Source organism: Physcomitrium patens, chromosome 7, assembly GCF_059467195.1.
Source record: "Physcomitrium patens ecotype Gransden chromosome 7, ASM5946719v1, whole genome shotgun sequence".
In the NCBI taxonomy this organism is placed as follows: domain Eukaryota; kingdom Viridiplantae; phylum Streptophyta; class Bryopsida; order Funariales; family Funariaceae; genus Physcomitrium; species Physcomitrium patens.
Window position 1 is genome coordinate 4,783,043 of NC_143416.1, and position 17,893 is coordinate 4,800,935.

At 40.2% G+C, this 17,893-nt stretch overlaps 2 protein-coding genes and 1 long non-coding RNA gene across 7 annotated transcripts; 2 read left to right on the plus strand and 1 right to left on the minus strand.

The window, feature by feature from the left end:
• Positions 1 to 1,211: 1,211 nt before the first annotated feature.
• On the plus strand, positions 1,212 to 5,391 carry LOC112284216 (putative WRKY transcription factor 11). 2 transcript variants are annotated; one of them, XM_024523822.3, is made up of 4 exons: positions 1,217 to 2,523; positions 3,022 to 3,461; positions 3,982 to 4,107; positions 4,966 to 5,391. In XM_024523822.3, the coding sequence occupies exons 1-4, from the start codon at positions 2,086 to 2,088 to the stop codon at positions 5,117 to 5,119; spliced, it is 1,158 nt and encodes a 385-aa protein (XP_024379590.1). In that variant the 5' UTR covers positions 1,217 to 2,085; the 3' UTR covers positions 5,120 to 5,391. The 2 variants fall into 2 exon arrangements, with proteins under 2 accessions (XP_024379591.1, XP_024379590.1); XM_024523823.3 differs by lacking the exon at positions 3,982 to 4,107 and having other exon boundaries at positions 1,212 to 2,523.
• Positions 5,392 to 6,528: 1,137 nt separating this feature from the next.
• Positions 6,529 to 9,930, minus strand: LOC112284486 (uncharacterized). Of its 2 annotated transcripts, XR_012217919.2 has the most exons (3): positions 9,598 to 9,930; positions 7,929 to 9,397; positions 6,529 to 7,553 (listed from the first exon to the last, which is right to left on the minus strand). It is a non-coding gene; the product is annotated as an uncharacterized LOC112284486 (long non-coding RNA). The 2 variants fall into 2 exon arrangements; XR_002970423.3 differs by lacking the exon at positions 6,529 to 7,553 and having other exon boundaries at positions 7,923 to 9,397.
• A 486-nt stretch (positions 9,931 to 10,416) lies between these two features.
• LOC112285073 (uncharacterized) lies at positions 10,417 to 16,185 on the plus strand. 3 transcript variants are annotated; one of them, XR_016504123.1, is made up of 10 exons: positions 10,449 to 10,744; positions 11,796 to 11,874; positions 12,022 to 12,101; positions 12,233 to 12,299; positions 12,490 to 12,564; positions 12,879 to 13,178; positions 13,299 to 13,502; positions 13,820 to 14,007; positions 14,412 to 14,550; positions 14,866 to 16,185. XR_016504123.1 is itself a non-coding variant. In XM_090251788.1 (9 exons), the coding sequence occupies exons 1-8, from the start codon at positions 10,669 to 10,671 to the stop codon at positions 13,998 to 14,000; spliced, it is 1,062 nt and encodes a 353-aa protein (XP_090107914.1). In that variant the 5' UTR covers positions 10,417 to 10,668; the 3' UTR covers positions 14,001 to 14,007; positions 14,412 to 14,815. The 3 variants fall into 3 exon arrangements, 1 of the variants encoding a protein (XP_090107914.1); XR_016504124.1 differs by lacking the exon at positions 10,449 to 10,744 and adding an exon at positions 10,948 to 11,077; XM_090251788.1 differs by lacking the exon at positions 14,866 to 16,185 and having other exon boundaries at positions 10,417 to 10,744; positions 14,412 to 14,815.
• The last annotated feature ends 1,708 nt before the right edge of the window (positions 16,186 to 17,893 follow it).

The following is a 17,893-nucleotide window of genomic DNA, read 5'->3' on the forward strand; positions in this document are numbered from 1 at the left end:
TATTTTGTTTTGTTTTATTTTTTTGACATGTTTAACACAAATTATTTGTAATTCTATTTTTGATTATATCGAACTTCTGGGCCTTAAAACTCAAGTTATATTATAAAAATAATTTCGTAAAATATCGCTTTTTAAAAATAAACATGAATTAAAAACATGTACACATTTTACAATATCGAATCAAATCGAATACTTGTTACATGACATGATATTCAAAATGATTCCTGAGGGAATGTTTTTGAATTAAATTATACAAAATTGCAATAGATATTTCAAGTAATTACATCTTACTAAATGTTAAAAATGTAGTAAATAGATTTTATTTTTATTTTTTTTTCTTTTTGTAGAAAAGAGAAAACAAAGTTACTTATCTTTTCGAAATTTAAAAGTCAAAATTTAATTGTGATTTAAAAGCTCAATCAATTGTTCATATATATATATATATATATATATATTACAATCTTTGATTGCACACTAAGAATGAGCAGCAAATTTGTTTTCGTTTTAGTTTTGTTCTGTTTTTTTGAACGATCAAGAATCAAAAGCTTAAAACTGAAATTAACAACAGCTTATAATTTTTTAGTTTCTATGAAATGCAAAAATGCACAGTTGTTGTTTTTGTTGTTGTTTGTTTTGAGATTTTTTAATCTTAAAAAATTAAAATGTAATTTTTTTTAGTATTAATTAAAAATAATATTGAAGCTATAAACTGAATATAAAAAAAAATTACAACTATTTGAAGTTGATAAAGAAAAGTGTACCATATTAACAACTATTAATTGGTAAAATAAAATATGACACCCATATTCTTTTTGGAAAACAAGAATGCAGATGGCATTTGACCAAATTTGAAAGCCATAACCAAATTTTGAAATGCAAAATTTAATGAAGAAACCAACGAATATAAATGAATATAATTTAGTAAAGAAACACAAATGAAGGAACAAATATTTACAGGCATCGTAAAAGAAAAGAAAAAGAGAATAAGGAAAGAGTTGGATGAATGGCGCACCGAGTTTGAAAATCATCCACCGATGACGATCATCCATCCAGAGCATGGGGACGTCGTTCTCCATGAGAGTGCCATGGGGAACGTTGGAATGGCGTCATCCACTTTGGGGCAGTGCCGGGGGGAGGACGGGCACCCGGAGAACTGGGACGGGCGAGTGGGGACGGGTGAGAGGAGCGGCCTCGAGAGACGACGAAACACTGGACGAAACACGGGAAGAGACACAGGACGAGAAATGGGAGAGAGCGCTTGGTGTTGTCGACTTCGCGTCCTGTGCTGTGCTGCCAGTGTCTCGCTGTGTGCTCATCAGCGTCTGGCATCACCTCATTCTCGCTTTGCCTTGGATTGCTTTGCTTTGCTTCGCCTCGGCTCACTATGGTAGTGCTTCGCAGCTAGGCTACTTAGGGTTTCAGCTCACGCGGACGCCATTGCTCTGCCACGGAGGCCGTCACAATGCCACTCGCGAGTTAAGCGACGACGTCGTTTAGTTGCAGCCAGGGATCGGTCAATTGCATGCGGCTTGCATGAGTCATGTGGGATCGCGTGTGGTACGTCGGAGCGTGGAAGGTTTTTTTTAGCTCTCGGGGCTTGGGAAGGGATCGAGAAGAAGGCGAGGGGACATAGTGCTGAAGCGATGCGGTGTTTGGAGATCATTGAATGGGTTGTGTCCTTGGCGATGGCCATGGCGATGTCGAGGTCGAGGTCGGTGTCGCAGCAGATGGAAGAGAGGGGTATTGTTGAGTTTTGGGAAGGGGGTTGATTGATCATCGAGCTTTGGTTGATGATCATGCAAAGGACGAGCGTTGTTTTGTTGATCGACGAAGCTGTGTGCAGTTTAACTGTAGTTATCGGAAGGTGTTGGGGTTAATTTTGACTAGGAACAAAATAGTGGAGTACGAAGAGGGAGAGACGAAATGTAAGGAAAGAGAGAGGGTTTATTGGGAGATTAATTTATTTTATTTCTGCATTTTTATTGGAGAATTCAGGAGTGAGTCGATAGAGGCGCGTCTCTGAGTGTTGAATTTTATTTCAGTTTCTTAATTTTATTGGGAAGCATTTAGCGACAGATAGTAAACATGGAGTTGCTCACGGAGTCCGCAAGCAGTTTGATTAAAGAGCGCGACCACGAGGCAGAGCAAGCGACGCGCATGGGTTTGGAAAATGCGAAGCAGCTCCTGCGGTCGCTTGCACATAGCGAATCCTATCAAGGCAATCAAGCTTCGTTAGACATGGAAGCCAGCATAGCCGCGGGTGCTGCAATATCCAGATTTCAGAAGGTTGTTACCTTGCTCTCTAGGACGGGTCACGCCCGCTTTCGTCGAGGTCCAGCTGGCCTGAGCAATGTGCTGGGTCCCAGCACTAATTCTACGCAATATGGTATGAAACGGAAGAGGGACTTTCCGTTTCCCAGCAGCACGCCACCTCAATATCCCCATGTTCCGGATGAGGTTCTTGTTTCGTTTCAACATCGTCAACAGCAACTACATTATCCACAGCAACACTTGCTAGCACAGGTCTGTTCATCGCAGCCTCGAGTTTCCAGTCATATTTCAGAACGTCCAAGTCATGGATCCTCATGGATGGCACATGCCTCAGGCGCATCTTCCCTCTAACCGTGGTTTGTAGCTCTAATGGTGTTCTTCAGTCGCTGAGGGAGTCATGGATGCTTGACTGTAGCTCTTCTGCACACGTACGTTAACTTTTTGTATTCGGCATTACCATGGAATTGGTCGAATTCGGCCTTGGTTCGAATGAAGTTAACGATATCGTTGGTAAAATGAATAGAGGAGTCGCATTTGAGTGTAACTGAATCATGCTTACTTGTGGTGTACCATGTTTTAAAAGAACCCTCTTTCGGGGTACAACATAATCGAATTCATTTTGTGGTTGCACAAACATCCAAAATCAGTATCAGGAGGTTTTGTGCTGACTTTAGATGCGCGGGATGAGTTATGTTTTGTATTTTTGCTGATCGACCGCCCTATTTCTGCTGTTTCCGACATTGTGAGCAGGCGAAGCAATTCATTCCTCCGCAAGTCTCAGCCTCGTTGGGGGCTAGCTTGGGTTCAGGAGGATCAGGCATGAATCATCTTCAGCTGAATCATCATCGGCTTCAGCAATTACATTTGCAGCAGATGCATCAGCATCTGCAACAACAGCTGTGGTCACCTTTGCAACAGCGCAACCAGCAAGGCTATCACTCTATGATTCAAGAGATCTCGCTTGGGAAGTCAGAATTGGGTCGGTCGTTAGAGAGGGGTCCTGAAACTACGACCTCCAAGTCGTTCGCTTCCGTCTGCTTGGACGGTAGTGTTGATTCAGATAAGGTGCATAACTTTACTCCTGAACGGCGCGCTCAAGGACCACCAACGAAGAAGAAGTGCATGGGAAAGGCGGATGAAGGAAGCGGGAAGTGTGCCACAGCTGGCCGCTGCCATTGCTCTAAAAGAAGGCAAGTCAATCTGCTCCTTTGTGTTCCATGTAAATTTTCCTGAGAGAAAACCTGCACACTCATGAGAGTGAGTGGCATGCACGCAGGAGTGTTTTTTTTTTTTTTTTTTTTTTTTTTTACTTTTTTCTTTTTTCTTTCCCCTCCTACATACCTCTGTCAGTCTCTACTGCACTTTGATGCTGATGTCGTGCAACTATCCAAGCCAAATTTATCAGAGCCATTTTCATTTTGTGGATGCGCTTTCAGTCGCGAAACAAAGTCCTAAAAGTGGGATAAAAGCTTGAGCGTACCGTGGTGATGTATGTATAAATGGCTCTGAAAAGCTGCGTGCTTTGACGGAAATCTTTACACATCGAGCTTGTTGAAGGGACGGACAATTCTTGGTAGAGCACCAAGTGTCTCTAAAGAGTTCTGTGATATCTTTTGTCATTCTGACTTGAAGGCCTTCTTAAACTTACAAGTCAGGTTCATTGACTACTATTAATTGATTGATTGATTGATTTGTTTTCGAGAATCATAGGAAACTGAAAGTAAAGAGGATTATTCGCGTGCCAGCAATCAGTAGTAAACTTGCTGATATTCCTCCCGATGATTATTCATGGCGCAAGTATGGCCAGAAGCCTATCAAAGGATCCCCGCACCCTAGGTATCTCCGATTCCAGGACCTTGCTTATTCCTACTTCCTGAACGGAAATTTTACCGGCCAGTGTGTTTGGAAGTGTTGCTTAAGATACTGTAATTCGCTTATTGTATCCATATCGAAGCGATTACGGAGTCCTTGTATCCTGTCGGTTTCGTGCCTACACCTGGCATGTGATGGAACCACTGCCAAGTTTGACGAACTGTTGTTAGAGAATAATTTGACACACACAATAAATTCGGTTGATAATGCAAACGTGTTCAATATGCATACCTTTTGCCGTTAAATACGTGTGCATTATCTGTATATGGTAATTCTTATGATTTTGGTTTGAAGACGAAGGGTTGGTGTCCATTCCGGTAGCATTCTTAGAGGTGTGGGTTCTTCAATACTAATGGATTTACTGGAGAAGAGTGAGCAAGATTGGCGATGTACGTGTTCTTTGTTGGAATATGGTTACGTAGGTAGCGAACGTATGTGAACTTCATTTCTACCTGCAATTTATTGTCATTTATTACCAGTCATTGCGAATTAATACCTGGTAATAGCAGGATCGTTAGAATTGTCGCCACCTCAGCATCCTTCTCGAAACCCTCATGACATCATTAGTTGTTTAACGTTAAATGAACCCTTCCCCCCGATTGGAGTTATTCTGAAGTTAACAGGGATGCTGCCAGAGTAACTAGTTTCTATGTGTAAGGAATGGCTGTGGGGTCAACCTCTTGATCTAGCATGACTTTATCGTCGTGGAAGGCTCTTGTAAAAATCTGATACGGACTATTGCTGAGATGTTTTAGCAGTAGGTAAATGGCCCTCTGAGTGGGATCTTGTCTTTGAGATTAATGGTTCGTTTTTGATGTGCAGAGGGTACTACAAGTGTAGCAGCATGCGAGGCTGCTTAGCTCGTAAACACGTAGAGCGCTCACTGGAAGATTCATCTATGCTCATCATCACTTACGAAGGAGAACACAACCACTCCCGCTCGACTTCTGTCAGTGCAGCATTGCTGTGTACTTGACCCATCTTGGACCGTGCATCGTCGACATCCTGATTGTTATTTGCGGCTGGCGATCTTGGTTCACAACACAGATCCACCATGAGCTCGAACGTTGTGGAAGGCGCCCAGTGTAGTTTTCTGAATCCTTAGGTGCTGCTAGGCAGAGGGAAAGACATACATATACGTGGGTTAGTGTCAGTACTCTGTGTACACTTGTGGAGATTCGCAACTATTTGCGCTCCTCCATTTTCACACATATCGTAACACGCACATCATTTACTCAGTTAGGAAAACGTTGGAATTTTCTGTACATAACGAAAACTGAAAGACGCTACAGGAGAGTCTCCCTAGAAGCAGTGAAGATGCGACGATTTGATGGTACGTGCAAAATTGATAATGGTAATCTCTTTGTCTATCTGCATCCATTCAGATTCGGTCCTCCAACATTGAATCACATCAAGAGAGACCTGATGCAGGCCTCGATCATACCATTTGTGGTATAGTTGTGACTGTACTTGGTTCCCCAGGACTTAAGCTTTTTGTTTTTTGTTTTTATATTTCATATTTTTTATTCTTGTTCCTTCACAACGGTCTGGCTGACACCACCACCATGACGACGCCAGGGACTTTTGTCTTTTTTATCTGCATGAAAATCAAGTATGCATGCAGTTTGGGTTCTTTCAAAATGATTGCATTGTAATGTATAGTTGTACAGTTCATTTTTGAAAACATCCTATGAGCTTTCACTATATTGTGTTGTCACCTTTGCAAAAGACACATGATACTCTTTTGTTTCAGCTTTGTTGTTGTGATGCTATTTTAAGGAAAAAACCAATAAAGCAATTAATTTCTACAACCTTTATAAGCACACTTAAGATCCTACCACTTAAACATATTATTCTCAAGGCCAAACATTTTATTTTATTTTAATGCTAGTACAATTTAAATTAAATGTTATGTTAATCTTTAGAGAATATTAATTTTTGTGAGTAATATCTATTAATTTACTAAGTTAATCATAAGGTGTTTGTTTAAGTTCATGAGCTATGACATATCAGATTTTAAAAGCCAAATTAACTAGAGCAGAAATGGTGGTATATAGAATTCTGCAATTTATCAAAATGATTAATAAAAATCGAAAATGTTTAATTAGTACTTGATAATTGTCAAGGGACAAAAATGGACTGTATAATGATCAATCAATCACTTAGATTTAGTATTGTAACTTATATAACGCACATTTTTGTGATTTTTTTAATACTGTCTGCTCCATTCATTTTAAACGATAGCAACCTAGATTAGTGAAAATTAAATCTGCCAAATCTGAATATGATTTCCAGCATTTTCCAGCATTTTCCAGATTTAAATTTAATAATCAAAAGCATGTAATCATGAATCATGAATTTGGCATCAAACACTTTCTGCGCATGGAGTAGAAATGAAAGGAGTCGATTTCTAAAGGGATTTCACCAAGTACGAGGCGCCAGCATAACCGCACACTTGATTAAACTTGGCAGGTACGCTGCACTCTGTCGCACATTGGCTGCAATCTTGTTGTACATGAGGAGAATAGATAACATTATTATATGCATATTGTACTGAGTTGGGGGCAGGTTGCGTAGAGAATTGCAATGTTTTACATATGGGATGCACCAGTACCTGAATGTCTCTTCGTCTGCCACAGTAGGTAGTGTTCCCAATATTTACAAGCTTGAGCTGTTAAAGAGCAAGTGCAACTAGGAAGCATGTAAACATGGTAACGACAGGAAAGCTTTTCCTGCCACACATGCTCCTCTTTTTGTTGAGTTTCGAGTTGCTACGTCATAGCTGGTAGCTGCAGCGTGGATATAATAAATGATATGACAAGTCCCGTAGCTGTCAAGTGCAGATCCGGAGATGATGACCTCGGATACGTGATAGTGCGGCCTTTCAGCGACTGCCACTTCGAGTTCAACCAAAACTTCTTCGGCACAACGCTGTTTCTCTGCAAATTTGAGTGGGGCACCCGTCACAAGGAAGTGTGTGGGAGGGTGACGCTTACCATGAACAATTACAGTGCGCTGTTGATGGCCCGTATGTTTGGAAAGTCACCACTAGAGGTTACTATTGGTCCAATGAAACTTATGAAGATCCCTTCGGTTGGACCTTCTGCAGGGGTTGGACTTCTTAGCAGTCGCTTGTTCGCTTCCATGATGCGCTACTTCCTGTCAAACCCTATAGTTCTCTACTCATCTTTAATAATTAAATCTAGTATGGATATTTTCTGCAGAGCCTAAATAAACTTTCACACTTGATTGAATATATTTGAGCGATTAGCATTCCTCGAGAATTTTGAGGATTAAATTGCTCTAATATTGAGGTGCCTGAGAGGGGTTAGAACCTGAAGAGTTAACACCTGAACTAGCCTCCATTTCCATTGAATAAGACTTATAACCACTGAGTTGATTGTTCCAGTCTGTAAAGGTCAAGGTTTTTCGAAATTATATAATGTACATGTCACTCAGTTGCGGAAAAAGATTCTTACAGAATAGAGCAATTATGCGTGACTTCTTGCACCTATACGAGATTAATCATTGGCAACCCCCTTGAAAGCATGTTGATTGTATGAACAAAAAAAGATCAGTACTATATTGGGCATTTTTTTGAAGCGATCGTGCACTTCAGAACAATTGTAATAAAATTATTTTCAACAATTTAATTGTACAGCCACGTAAGAACAGAAGCATTCAGTTGTACCAGAACAGAGAAGTAAAGTTCATCAAACACAGTAATCTAGCTCAGTCACATATACATGTTCTGCAGTATCAACAAAATGAACCAGAACTCAAACCTTAATCATGAGAGATTTATTTCTCAAACAAGTCAGCTTCCTCTATAAGATGGATATTGTCATCAATGATACTGTCTTCAATTTCCAGAAAATTCTCGATAGATTCAACCTCCGATTAACCAGCCTTAGTTCGCTCGTGTTGCCAGTTTTTGGAAATGAATACCAACTTATCTAAATTCTCCAAAGCAAGTGTGCGTCGTTGTTGAGACAGAATCTGACCTGCTGTGTTAAATACTCTTTCAATTTCAACTTGCAGCCTTCTGAACAAAGACAACTCGGATTTCAATTGTTCTCAGATCACTCCCTCTGCTAATGCTTGAGCTCCAAAAACAGAACATGGGAAACGGGGATTACAAGTTCCTGACTTTGAGCTGTCGGATGTAAACGCTTGTAACACTGCATCAATATGGGTAACAGGACCAGATTATCATACCCGGACACGATATCCACGACTCTCTCTGCTCCCACGTAGTCGCACAGAAGACCTAACCCCTTAAAACGCGGATCCAACTTGAGAGCCAACATATTGTTCCCATCCTGCCGCGAAAAGTTCGAAGCAAAGGTAAGAAAGGCTCAACCACGGCCAATACCTACTCTTCCATCCGTAACTTGAGACCCAAGATTTCATCATCAAAATCCCCCTTAATATTAGACGCAGATATTTGACTTGCAAGGGAGTTGCACTGTCGAAAGTGAATTGATAATGAAAGAGCTGCAGCAACAACCTTCTCAGCCAAAAACTTTTCACGTAGGACGGATATTGATACGCTTTAAAAATGTACAAAGCCAAGTCCTCAAGATATTGCTGGTGTTGCTCGCCCTCTTTTTGTAGGATGGTGCTTGGATATGCATGAGATCGTGTGCCTGGAATAGGTCCAGACTTCTTAGAAGGCTAACGAATTGCGACCGGATTAGGTTCAGAGGAACTGCGTAATTGACTGTACCTGCTGAAAGCTTGTGGATGCTAAGCTTGTACGTGTCTTTTTCATGACGGACGTGGCATGCTCTTTGTTCAAAAGTACTACACCTTTTCGACAGCGTGTAATGCGAAGACCTAATGATTCTCTTTCACTAGGATGGGAAATAACACACCTCATTAGCTGAGGTTTAACAAAATCTACAGCACAGGTGAGGGGATTTCGATGGTACACCTTCCAGAACGCCTGCTGATTGTCCAAAGCAGTAAGTTGCTCCATCATGCCGACTTCAGAGTTTACCATAGTCCTAATGAATTTATTGTTACACTACTTTCATCTATGAGCGGTAACGCATGTCCTTCCATCATGATGTTGCAACCAAGAGCAGCCATAGTGCAGAAACTTGGAGTGGTTTAGTGGGCATCCAACAAACCAAGTACTCAATGCATCACCGCATTCTGCAGAAGCTGGAGAGAACATCCCAGAAACAGTTGTCGCCCGCACGAACGGAATGTAAGACATGAAAAGAGTCGCATCTACCCCTGCCAAAACCTGTAAATGAGTAAGTAAAGAGTTCCTTAAAAACTTGGAAGATTAATGAAGCTCGAGCAATATTTGATAGAGGAATCGTTCACTAGAGAGACAAACATAAAAATAACAATAAAAATAAAATTTCAAAAACATGAAAAATGTAACGTTTAAAATATGTCCAGCTCCAATTCAGTGAATGACTAGTGAAATATATTGCTCACGATTCAAATATTTCAAACCCTAAACCTCCTCTCCCATAATCGTCGTAGAAATGCCACCTCAATCCCAGGCACACCGCGCAGCGATACAATGAACAAATATACCATCAGATTGTCCAAGGCTTAGACGCAACAAACTGCAGCGTCTAAATCGCGCAGCAACACACGGTGCTAAGAACACTAAGAATACAGCTGCGATATTAATATGAGCCCAGAGTTCATGGAAAACGACCATAAGACATGGTTAGATCACATCGCGCAGCCACATCGCACGCTGAATACGATGACAATTCGATCAAAGAGGAATAAGAAACGAAGCGAAACAAAAGAGAGATTGAATGAGGCACACGTTCATACCCTCTCTCGAAGGACCCGGCGCCGCAGAGGTTCAACCTCGACCCTGTCTCCGTCGCCTTGTGTAAACCCCGCCACAGCCTTGGACGCGGATGAACGTATTCTGAAGCAAGAATGGATGATATATTTGAATTTATACGCCGATGGATGTGTTTCGACGATTTTTTTCCAACGATAATTCTTCTATATTTCAGAAGACGTATTAATAATTTTGAATACTAAAATATTGAGTAACTTTAGCTGAAGGATAGAATAGTGACCTGTGGAAATGGAAGGGTAAATTCATGGAGGGTAAATTTCCTGTCCCTATCTACTCTTCGCGGTTGAATGCGACTGGTGAATAACAACCGCTGACTCCGAAATCTGCGGCACAGGTTTGAAACTTTGTTGGTGCACGGGAATGGGTGCCCAAAAAGGCGCCCCGCGGTAACAGGGGCAGATGGTGACCAGAGGCGGGTTGTTTGAGGACGTCGGAGGACAGAAGGCGATGGTGTTTGCGGGGGATGGTCCTCTGCCTCATCGACTCCGCTCCCCAATTTAGCCGCCGTGCTCTTCTCTCCTTGCTTCCACTTCCGCAGCCTCTTGACTCGTTGTTGCCCTTCTCCCTTTGTTCTTTTGTCCCCCCCCCCCGTTTTTTTTTTTTTTTTTTTTTTTTTTTTTCATCTCTAGTTTTGGGCACCAGCCCCGGAGCGCGAGAAGCTGCTTCTGGGAGTAGTCACCATGTCTCACTTTGGCAGAGCCGGGCCGCCTGATATCAGGGATACTTACTCGTTGCTCGTGCTCAACATCACATTTCGTATGTCATCTCTGCTCCTACCCCGTGGCGCATTTCGTCTCGTGTTGTGGTCTTCCCCGGGTGCTTGCGGGGATATCGTGTGGAAGTTGAGTGATTTTAGGTCTATTATTCGCTAGTTTCTGGTTAGAGTGATTATGTGTTGTTAGGTTTTCTGAGTCTTGTTATTAGGACGTTCTCTCATTAATCTTTGCAATCATCCCCCCCTCTGTCCTTTTCATTTTAATTGTATTTGTTATTATTATCTTCTTTTTCTCTTTGTCCCCGAGTGATTAGTGTGACAGATGTCTCCAGGGATAACTATGGTTACTTATCAATGCCCTCTTCTTAACCTCGGTAATCATGTGTTTTTCTTCCGTCCTGATTCGGGTCAAGATTTTCGCGGAAACTGTAGGTTATTCTCGTGGAGTTTAGGTTATTTCGTGGATCAATTTTTCGAGTCAATTTTATGTGAAGCTTTTGTATTTCAAAATTTTCCATAGCTTCAGGTTTTGGACCAATTAACGGTTGAAAACTACTTTCTTGCGGCAATTTCAGAATTTTTTTCTACAAGAGTTTTATTTTCTGAAGTCGATATTTTCGAGGGGCGTTAAATACTTCATTGTGCTAGTGGATCACGAGTTTTGTAATTTTGCAATCATAGTGTTCAGAGTTCTTCTGAATCCTTTACTTTGAAATTGAATTGAAAAGCTGTATTTGAATTCTGGGGTTGCAATTAGTTCAACTGTTTTCTGTATTAACTTAGAACGTAAATCATTGAAAACTACCAAACTCCTGCCCATGATAGACAGTTTTTTTTTTTTTTTTTTTTTTTTTTTTAATAGTCTAAGTTGGGGTCTCTTGTCAGAGTCGTACATTTCTTTGTGCGTTCACGTTGTTCACAATATGGAATAACTCTGCGGTAATTCTAGTTGCTGTGGTTAAATGGCAATTCTGGAGCTTGCCCCTCATCGATTAACGGAACTTCAGGTTCTACCGTTTTATTATCATTCTCCTTTTCAATTGTTCAGCAGAATCCTGATTATGCTGGGAACTTTTCACTGTTGTACTTCAGGAACTAGCGCTGATGATCTTTATCCATTATTTGATCGATACGGCAAAGTGGTGGATATATTTATTCCTAGAGATCGTCGGTGAGGACTTCATATTGCTTTTAACAGGGCTTTTGAAAGTTGTGAAGCGTTAAGCGGAGCTTTGTTTTAACTTTGCATTGTTTTGTGTCAATTCCCTTATCGCATTGTATAGTCATGTACAGGCGGCTGATGTGCTTATTTTTGCAGGACTGGAGAATCTCGTGGTTTCGCATTTGTGCGATACAAATACGCTGATGAGGCACAAAAAGCGATTGAGCGCCTAGATGGTGATTCCTCGGTCTTTCACATAATCTTGTGTCTTGTATCTTGTATACAACTGCTTTGTATTTTGACAGTTCAGTATACCTGAGTAGCTCCCCCTCCTGATTTCTTGTTTGTTCCATTGGCCTTGGCACAGGCAGGACCGTTGATGGAAGAAATATCGTGGTGCAGAGTGCCAAATATGGTCGAAATGACGAGCCAATGTGAGTAACAAGAAATTTCTGAGCAGAAGACAGAAGACTACCTTGAGAAGTGCTGGTTGGATACAGTAGATGTTAATGATCTGTTTCTGTGTGGCTTCAAGCTATGTAGTTTATGTGTCGCAATGTACGCACCTTTTGAGGAAACTGGGTGATGATTGTAGAGGTATTTTGATCGTTGGTTGGTTTGCAGTCATCGAGGAAGGATCACTGACACAACTGTGAGGAAGGTTAGCAGGTCCAGAAGTCAGAGCCCAAGGCGCCCGAGGTATTTAATCTACAATTGTTGTGCAATGTTTTTCTGACCGATGGTATTCATTCATGTATGTACTTGTTTGGTTCCTCTTTTAAGTTCTAAATTTTGTTTACTGTGCAAGCTGCTTCAGTCAGTCGTGTTGGTTATATTTTCAAGTGCCTTGATACTTCGATCACAACTTGTGGTATTTGCGATTGTGTATACGATTCATCGTATATTTTGATGTAGGTTTTTTTTCTCTTCTATTGTTTTGATTTACAATTCTTAAATGCCTCCCGGTTTTCTATTTCTTGATCAAATTTATCCGGCTCTCGACATGTCCAAAGCCGGGATCGGAGATACAGAGAGGAGGATCGGCATTCGAGAGACACACGCCGCCGTAGTCGCAGCCGAGATCGCTATGAAAGAGAGAGGTATCGTGGTGGAGACCGTGATGATAGATACCAAGGCGGAGAACGGGATAGAGAAAGAGAAAGAGAAAGGGGTCGTGATGTTAGGCGTCGCAGCGCTTCTCGTAGCACAAGTCGCAGTCGAAGCCGTAGTCGAGGCCGCGCGGATAGGGATTCAAAGCGATTTGCTCGCAGCGGATCCGACCGACCTAGGAGTTCTCCCCGGGGTAGTATCAGGTACGTATGTAATACGGAGCTCTTGTTATTTACGTCGTTAGCAATCTTGATCGCAAAGGGTTGCTGTTTGCTGTCCATAACCCTGAGCTGGTTAAATTGTTGTGAGCTTTTGTCCTGCAGCCCAAGTAAAGGACGTAGCTCAAGAATGAAAAAGAGCAAGAGTCCTGAAAGGAAGATGACTGTGAGTCGCAGCCGCAGCCGTAGCCGCAGCCGCAGCCGCAGCCGAAGCTTGAGTGGTAGTCCTCGGAAGCTGTCAGATTCTGAAAAGCCCATGGAGGATATGGATACAAGGACTAAAGATTTGTCTCCAGTGGATCCTGTCCGGTGATTTTCTTTCCGTACCTTTGCTAAGTTGGGAATCCAACCCCCCGCCCGCCCCTTCCCCTCTCTCTCTCTCTCTCTCTCTCTCTCTCTCTCTCTCTCTCTCTCTCTCTCTCTCTCTCTCTCTCTCCATTTCTCTGCAGATAGATTCAGTTGTGGCAACCCATCTCCTAGTGATTGCGTGAATTGCGGTTCCAATCTCTTCCTATTTAGAATTTGATATTGCTTTGGACGTGTACTATAGTGTTATGGAAGCTATTTTGCACGTATTAGGTGTTCGCAAGAATCTTAGATCCACTCTCTTATTGTTTCATATTCAGGGGCAGTGAGTCTCCTGACCTCAAAGCGTCTCCTCCTCTTCGCCGAATGTCAGTTTCACCAGGAAACCGAAGCCTCTCAGCGTCGCCGGTTCAAGGTAGCATATCCCCAGAGCAACCCCACCGCAGTCAGTCACCTGATGTGCCTCGCAGTGTTTCACCCACTCAGTCTGATGAAGCTTGATTTAGAGGTATTTCTCCGGATTTTTTTTCTCCATTTCTGTGCAATGCTTTTTATGTTCTCTTGTCGGTTTACTTTCAAAGAACGTGGTTAGTTGCACAGATTTTTACAATGTAAGAGAAATGTATTATGTTCTTTTCGTATAGCCATGTGATTTGTAGTGTATGAAGGTTTAGCAGAACTCTTGCGTTATAAGATTGTTAGCTTATGCAATATTGGTGTGGACTCAATTGATTTCACTTTATGACGTACATTACAACTAGCCCATGTTTGGAGCCGGACCTGAGTTTTCCTTTTTTATTTATTTTTGATGTTCTGATTCTCCTTACTCGTCAACGTGAGTTCATTGTAGGAAAATTCTGAATACAATTTATTCGTTTTGAGACATGTACATGTATGTAACTGTATGTACAGACATTCACTTGAGTTCACGCGTTTGGGAAGAATGGAGTGGCTAGAATTTATAATGGCATGACGGGCAGCAGACTGAGGATCGCTGGCTGTGAAAGGAAGTAGCAACTTAAAGTTTCGCCGTTGTGGATTTGTTTGGCTGGTTAGTTTGTTGACCTGGTTCAAATGCTTTTCTTAGTATGCACTAGTGACGTAGTGAAAAAGTCTTTTGGTAGAAATCTGGTGTTGTGGAGCTGTGTTCAGACAAACTTACATTTCCAGTATCAAACCAGGACACAACTTTTGTTTGTGTTTCAAAGACTTAAAAGTGTTGTATTAGGGGAAAACTAGTTTTTGAAAAGTGTAGGAGACCAAATTTACTAAAGCAGACATCAAGTTGGAGAATGTCGACAGATTCCATGATACAATGTCTGACATGGTAAGGTTTGGTTTGTTTACAATCTCGGTACTGTGGTAGCGCTGAGTGGGGTCGTGGGATTAACACCATATTTTTGGTGTGGCACCTGAGCTGTGGTGACTGGTGGCTGCTGGCCTTGGGGACTGCTAAGCTGCATACTGCTGGTTTTGGGGGAGTTAGTTGGGGCGCTGAGTGTGCAGTCCAGTTGATCCTCGCTGATGCTGCTGGCCAGCTCCTACATTTATCGTGCCAATTCGCTGGCAGATCTACCACGTCTTTATCCCAGTTGGGGCCCAGCTGCAGCAGTCTAGTGGGATATCAGTGTGAGAATCCTGTGCAGCCTTGCCAAGTGAAGGTAATAATTACAGTATGTGCATGTACCTGGCCGGTTGTCGTTGTAACCTTGTTTCTTTGTAGAAGAGATTGAGCTGTTTTTCTTTTTTGCAGGTATCCCTTTCGTTAAGTCGTCTGACATTTTGTGCAAGGGGATTTTGTGTCATGGGCATTTCTTGGATTGTTCGTCATTCTATATTGTTAACCAAGCTTCTCTTAAGGGAAGAATTGCATGCCTTGATCGCTGCAGAGAGGCTATTAGAATACTGTTTGCTACAGGATTGTCTTTGTGAACGGCCAGTTATGGTGTTCCGACCTCTAAGAACAAGTTAAGGGCGAGGAAATCTCGCTGGCATGCGGAAGGGAAAAGTACTCATTTGTAGGTATCTGCAGTGCCAAGGCAGCCGATTTCACACACCTCTATTCGTATGTGGAGTAATTCTATTGGATTATCTGGTAACTACTATGTGCAGTGCGAATCTGACGACCATTGCAATGTCACCAAGTTAAGAATGAAGGTGAAGTGCTAAAGCCCGGTGTATCGGAGAATTTTCTTTACGTTGGTTTGATTTATCATTGTCTAAGCTTGCTGTTTAAAGATTTCAGAACTGCATGTTTACCAACAACCTTATGAATTTCGAAAACTACGAGATAGCGTTATGCACTAAAGATTATATTATATTTAATCTCTCTCTCTCTCTCTTTCTTCAGTCCTTGTAAATGTTTTTCGAGAGCGTTTGGTGACAGTCCTGCAGGCTTCTGAACCTCTCTTGGCTCTTGCGCGATATGAACTTTTAGTGCAAGGATCTTCACTCTGGGTTAATAGCGGTCACACATTTGTATGAAGCAAATGATTCATCGTTCATCGTTAGCCTCTAAATGTTTTTAATTCAATATGTTTTATCATCATGTAAAAATGGAACCTTTTCTTCTGCTTAACCTCATGATTGTAGAGTTGGTATATAGAGTATTTGTTTGTTTTGGAAAAACAGTGTACACTTCAATTTAGTATAGTGAAAATTATGTGCTTCCTTATAGTTCATCTTATCTATTTGTCTATAAATGTTTATGATTTTTTTAATGACTAATTATTATAGGAAATGTTAGATAATCTCATGATTTTTGTAAGTAAAATTATGAATTTATATGTCGTGTTTATTGCCTAGAAAGAAGAGTAAATATTTTGACTAGGTGTTTGTCCAAACTAAAACAATAGATACTTTTTAAGGTTTTGATATGTTTTATGAAATTTATAACCAAGGTGAATAAAGAAGTAAATATTGTTCTTAAATACAATTTGTTCTTAAATTTAAATTATTAATGGATGTTGAGTATTAAGAATATGAATTTAGATAAAATCCAATAGCCTATGCATTTATGTACCAAAAAAGAAGAGAAAATATAAGGAAAGAAGTGATAGTTATATGAAACAAAAGAATTAAAATGGCTATTGCCAAATACAAAGCCAAATACAAAGAGACAAGAAAGATCCAAGAAAGAAATAGAAGAAAAGTGTTGATAATTTTGAGGATTGTATACTTATTCAAGACTAATTATCTAATTTATGTTTGAAAAACTTTTTACATCTTTTTAAAAAAGGTGTTGACTTTCTAATATTAATCTATTTATTTTTATTTACTTCTATTTATTTGAATAATATAAATATATATTATATATATATTAAAGTTCTTTTGCCACTATCTAAATAGAACAAAGATTTTATTCCTACTTTTTGAGAGCATTAAATGTAGGTAATAAATATTGTGTTTGGAATGTATTTAAGAAAAATTGTTAATCTTCTTTCCTTCTCTTTGTATACATAAAACAATCATATTAGTACACTCTCTTATCTATGTATGCACATTACTTCCAGCTACTCTTCTATCTCTCCAAAATTCTCAACATGTTGTTAGCACAACTACTCCTGTACACTAGTCTTTGTTTTTAAAAACTTATGTGCACCTTGCTCTTTATCTTTTTCTTGTTTTTTTTTTTTTTTTTTTTTTTTTTTTTTTTTTTCTTCTACATTGCATCATTCTATATCTTGTGGCCTACTTGCTGTGCTTGATACTATTACTATTGTATTGCTCTATACCCTACTCTTGCTAATGATGTAATGCACCTTCCTTGATGCTAATTGTTGTTTTACAATCATATTACCAAGTTGTTGCATTGTGCCATCGACTATTGCACCTCTCCAAGTTACCATCAATTGTCATGCACCATAGTCTATCACTATTGTCAATTGTTGCCATTGTTGTCTGCTGCTGTTATTTGCCACTATTGTTGTTATTGTAGTAATCCACTACAAACCCTTATTTTTGGAAAAAAAAAATCTCTAAATTCTTAATATTTTTTATTTCAAGTTCAACTTTATCATTTTATTTGGATTTATATTTTAAGGTGCATTTTACTACAACTTCTTCTACTTGTTCTTGTATTTTTTTCATAGATTTATTTATAATGACTGCACCAACATCTTTAATTGCCTCTATTATAGTTCCAACTATTACCATTACATCCCAACATTTTCAAGCTCTATTATTTCTAACATTGGTTGCTAATGGAAACAATTATCTATTATGGGCAAAATGATAAAATTAAATTTATTTATAAGATAACTTTTAGATGTAATTTTGTTTGAAGAATCTTCTACTATAAGTACTTCTATTCTTCTTACTATCTATTAGAAAGCACTTCTTCTCTTTTGTTGTCATCTAATACTTGTATTGCAACATCAATATTTGAATATGGT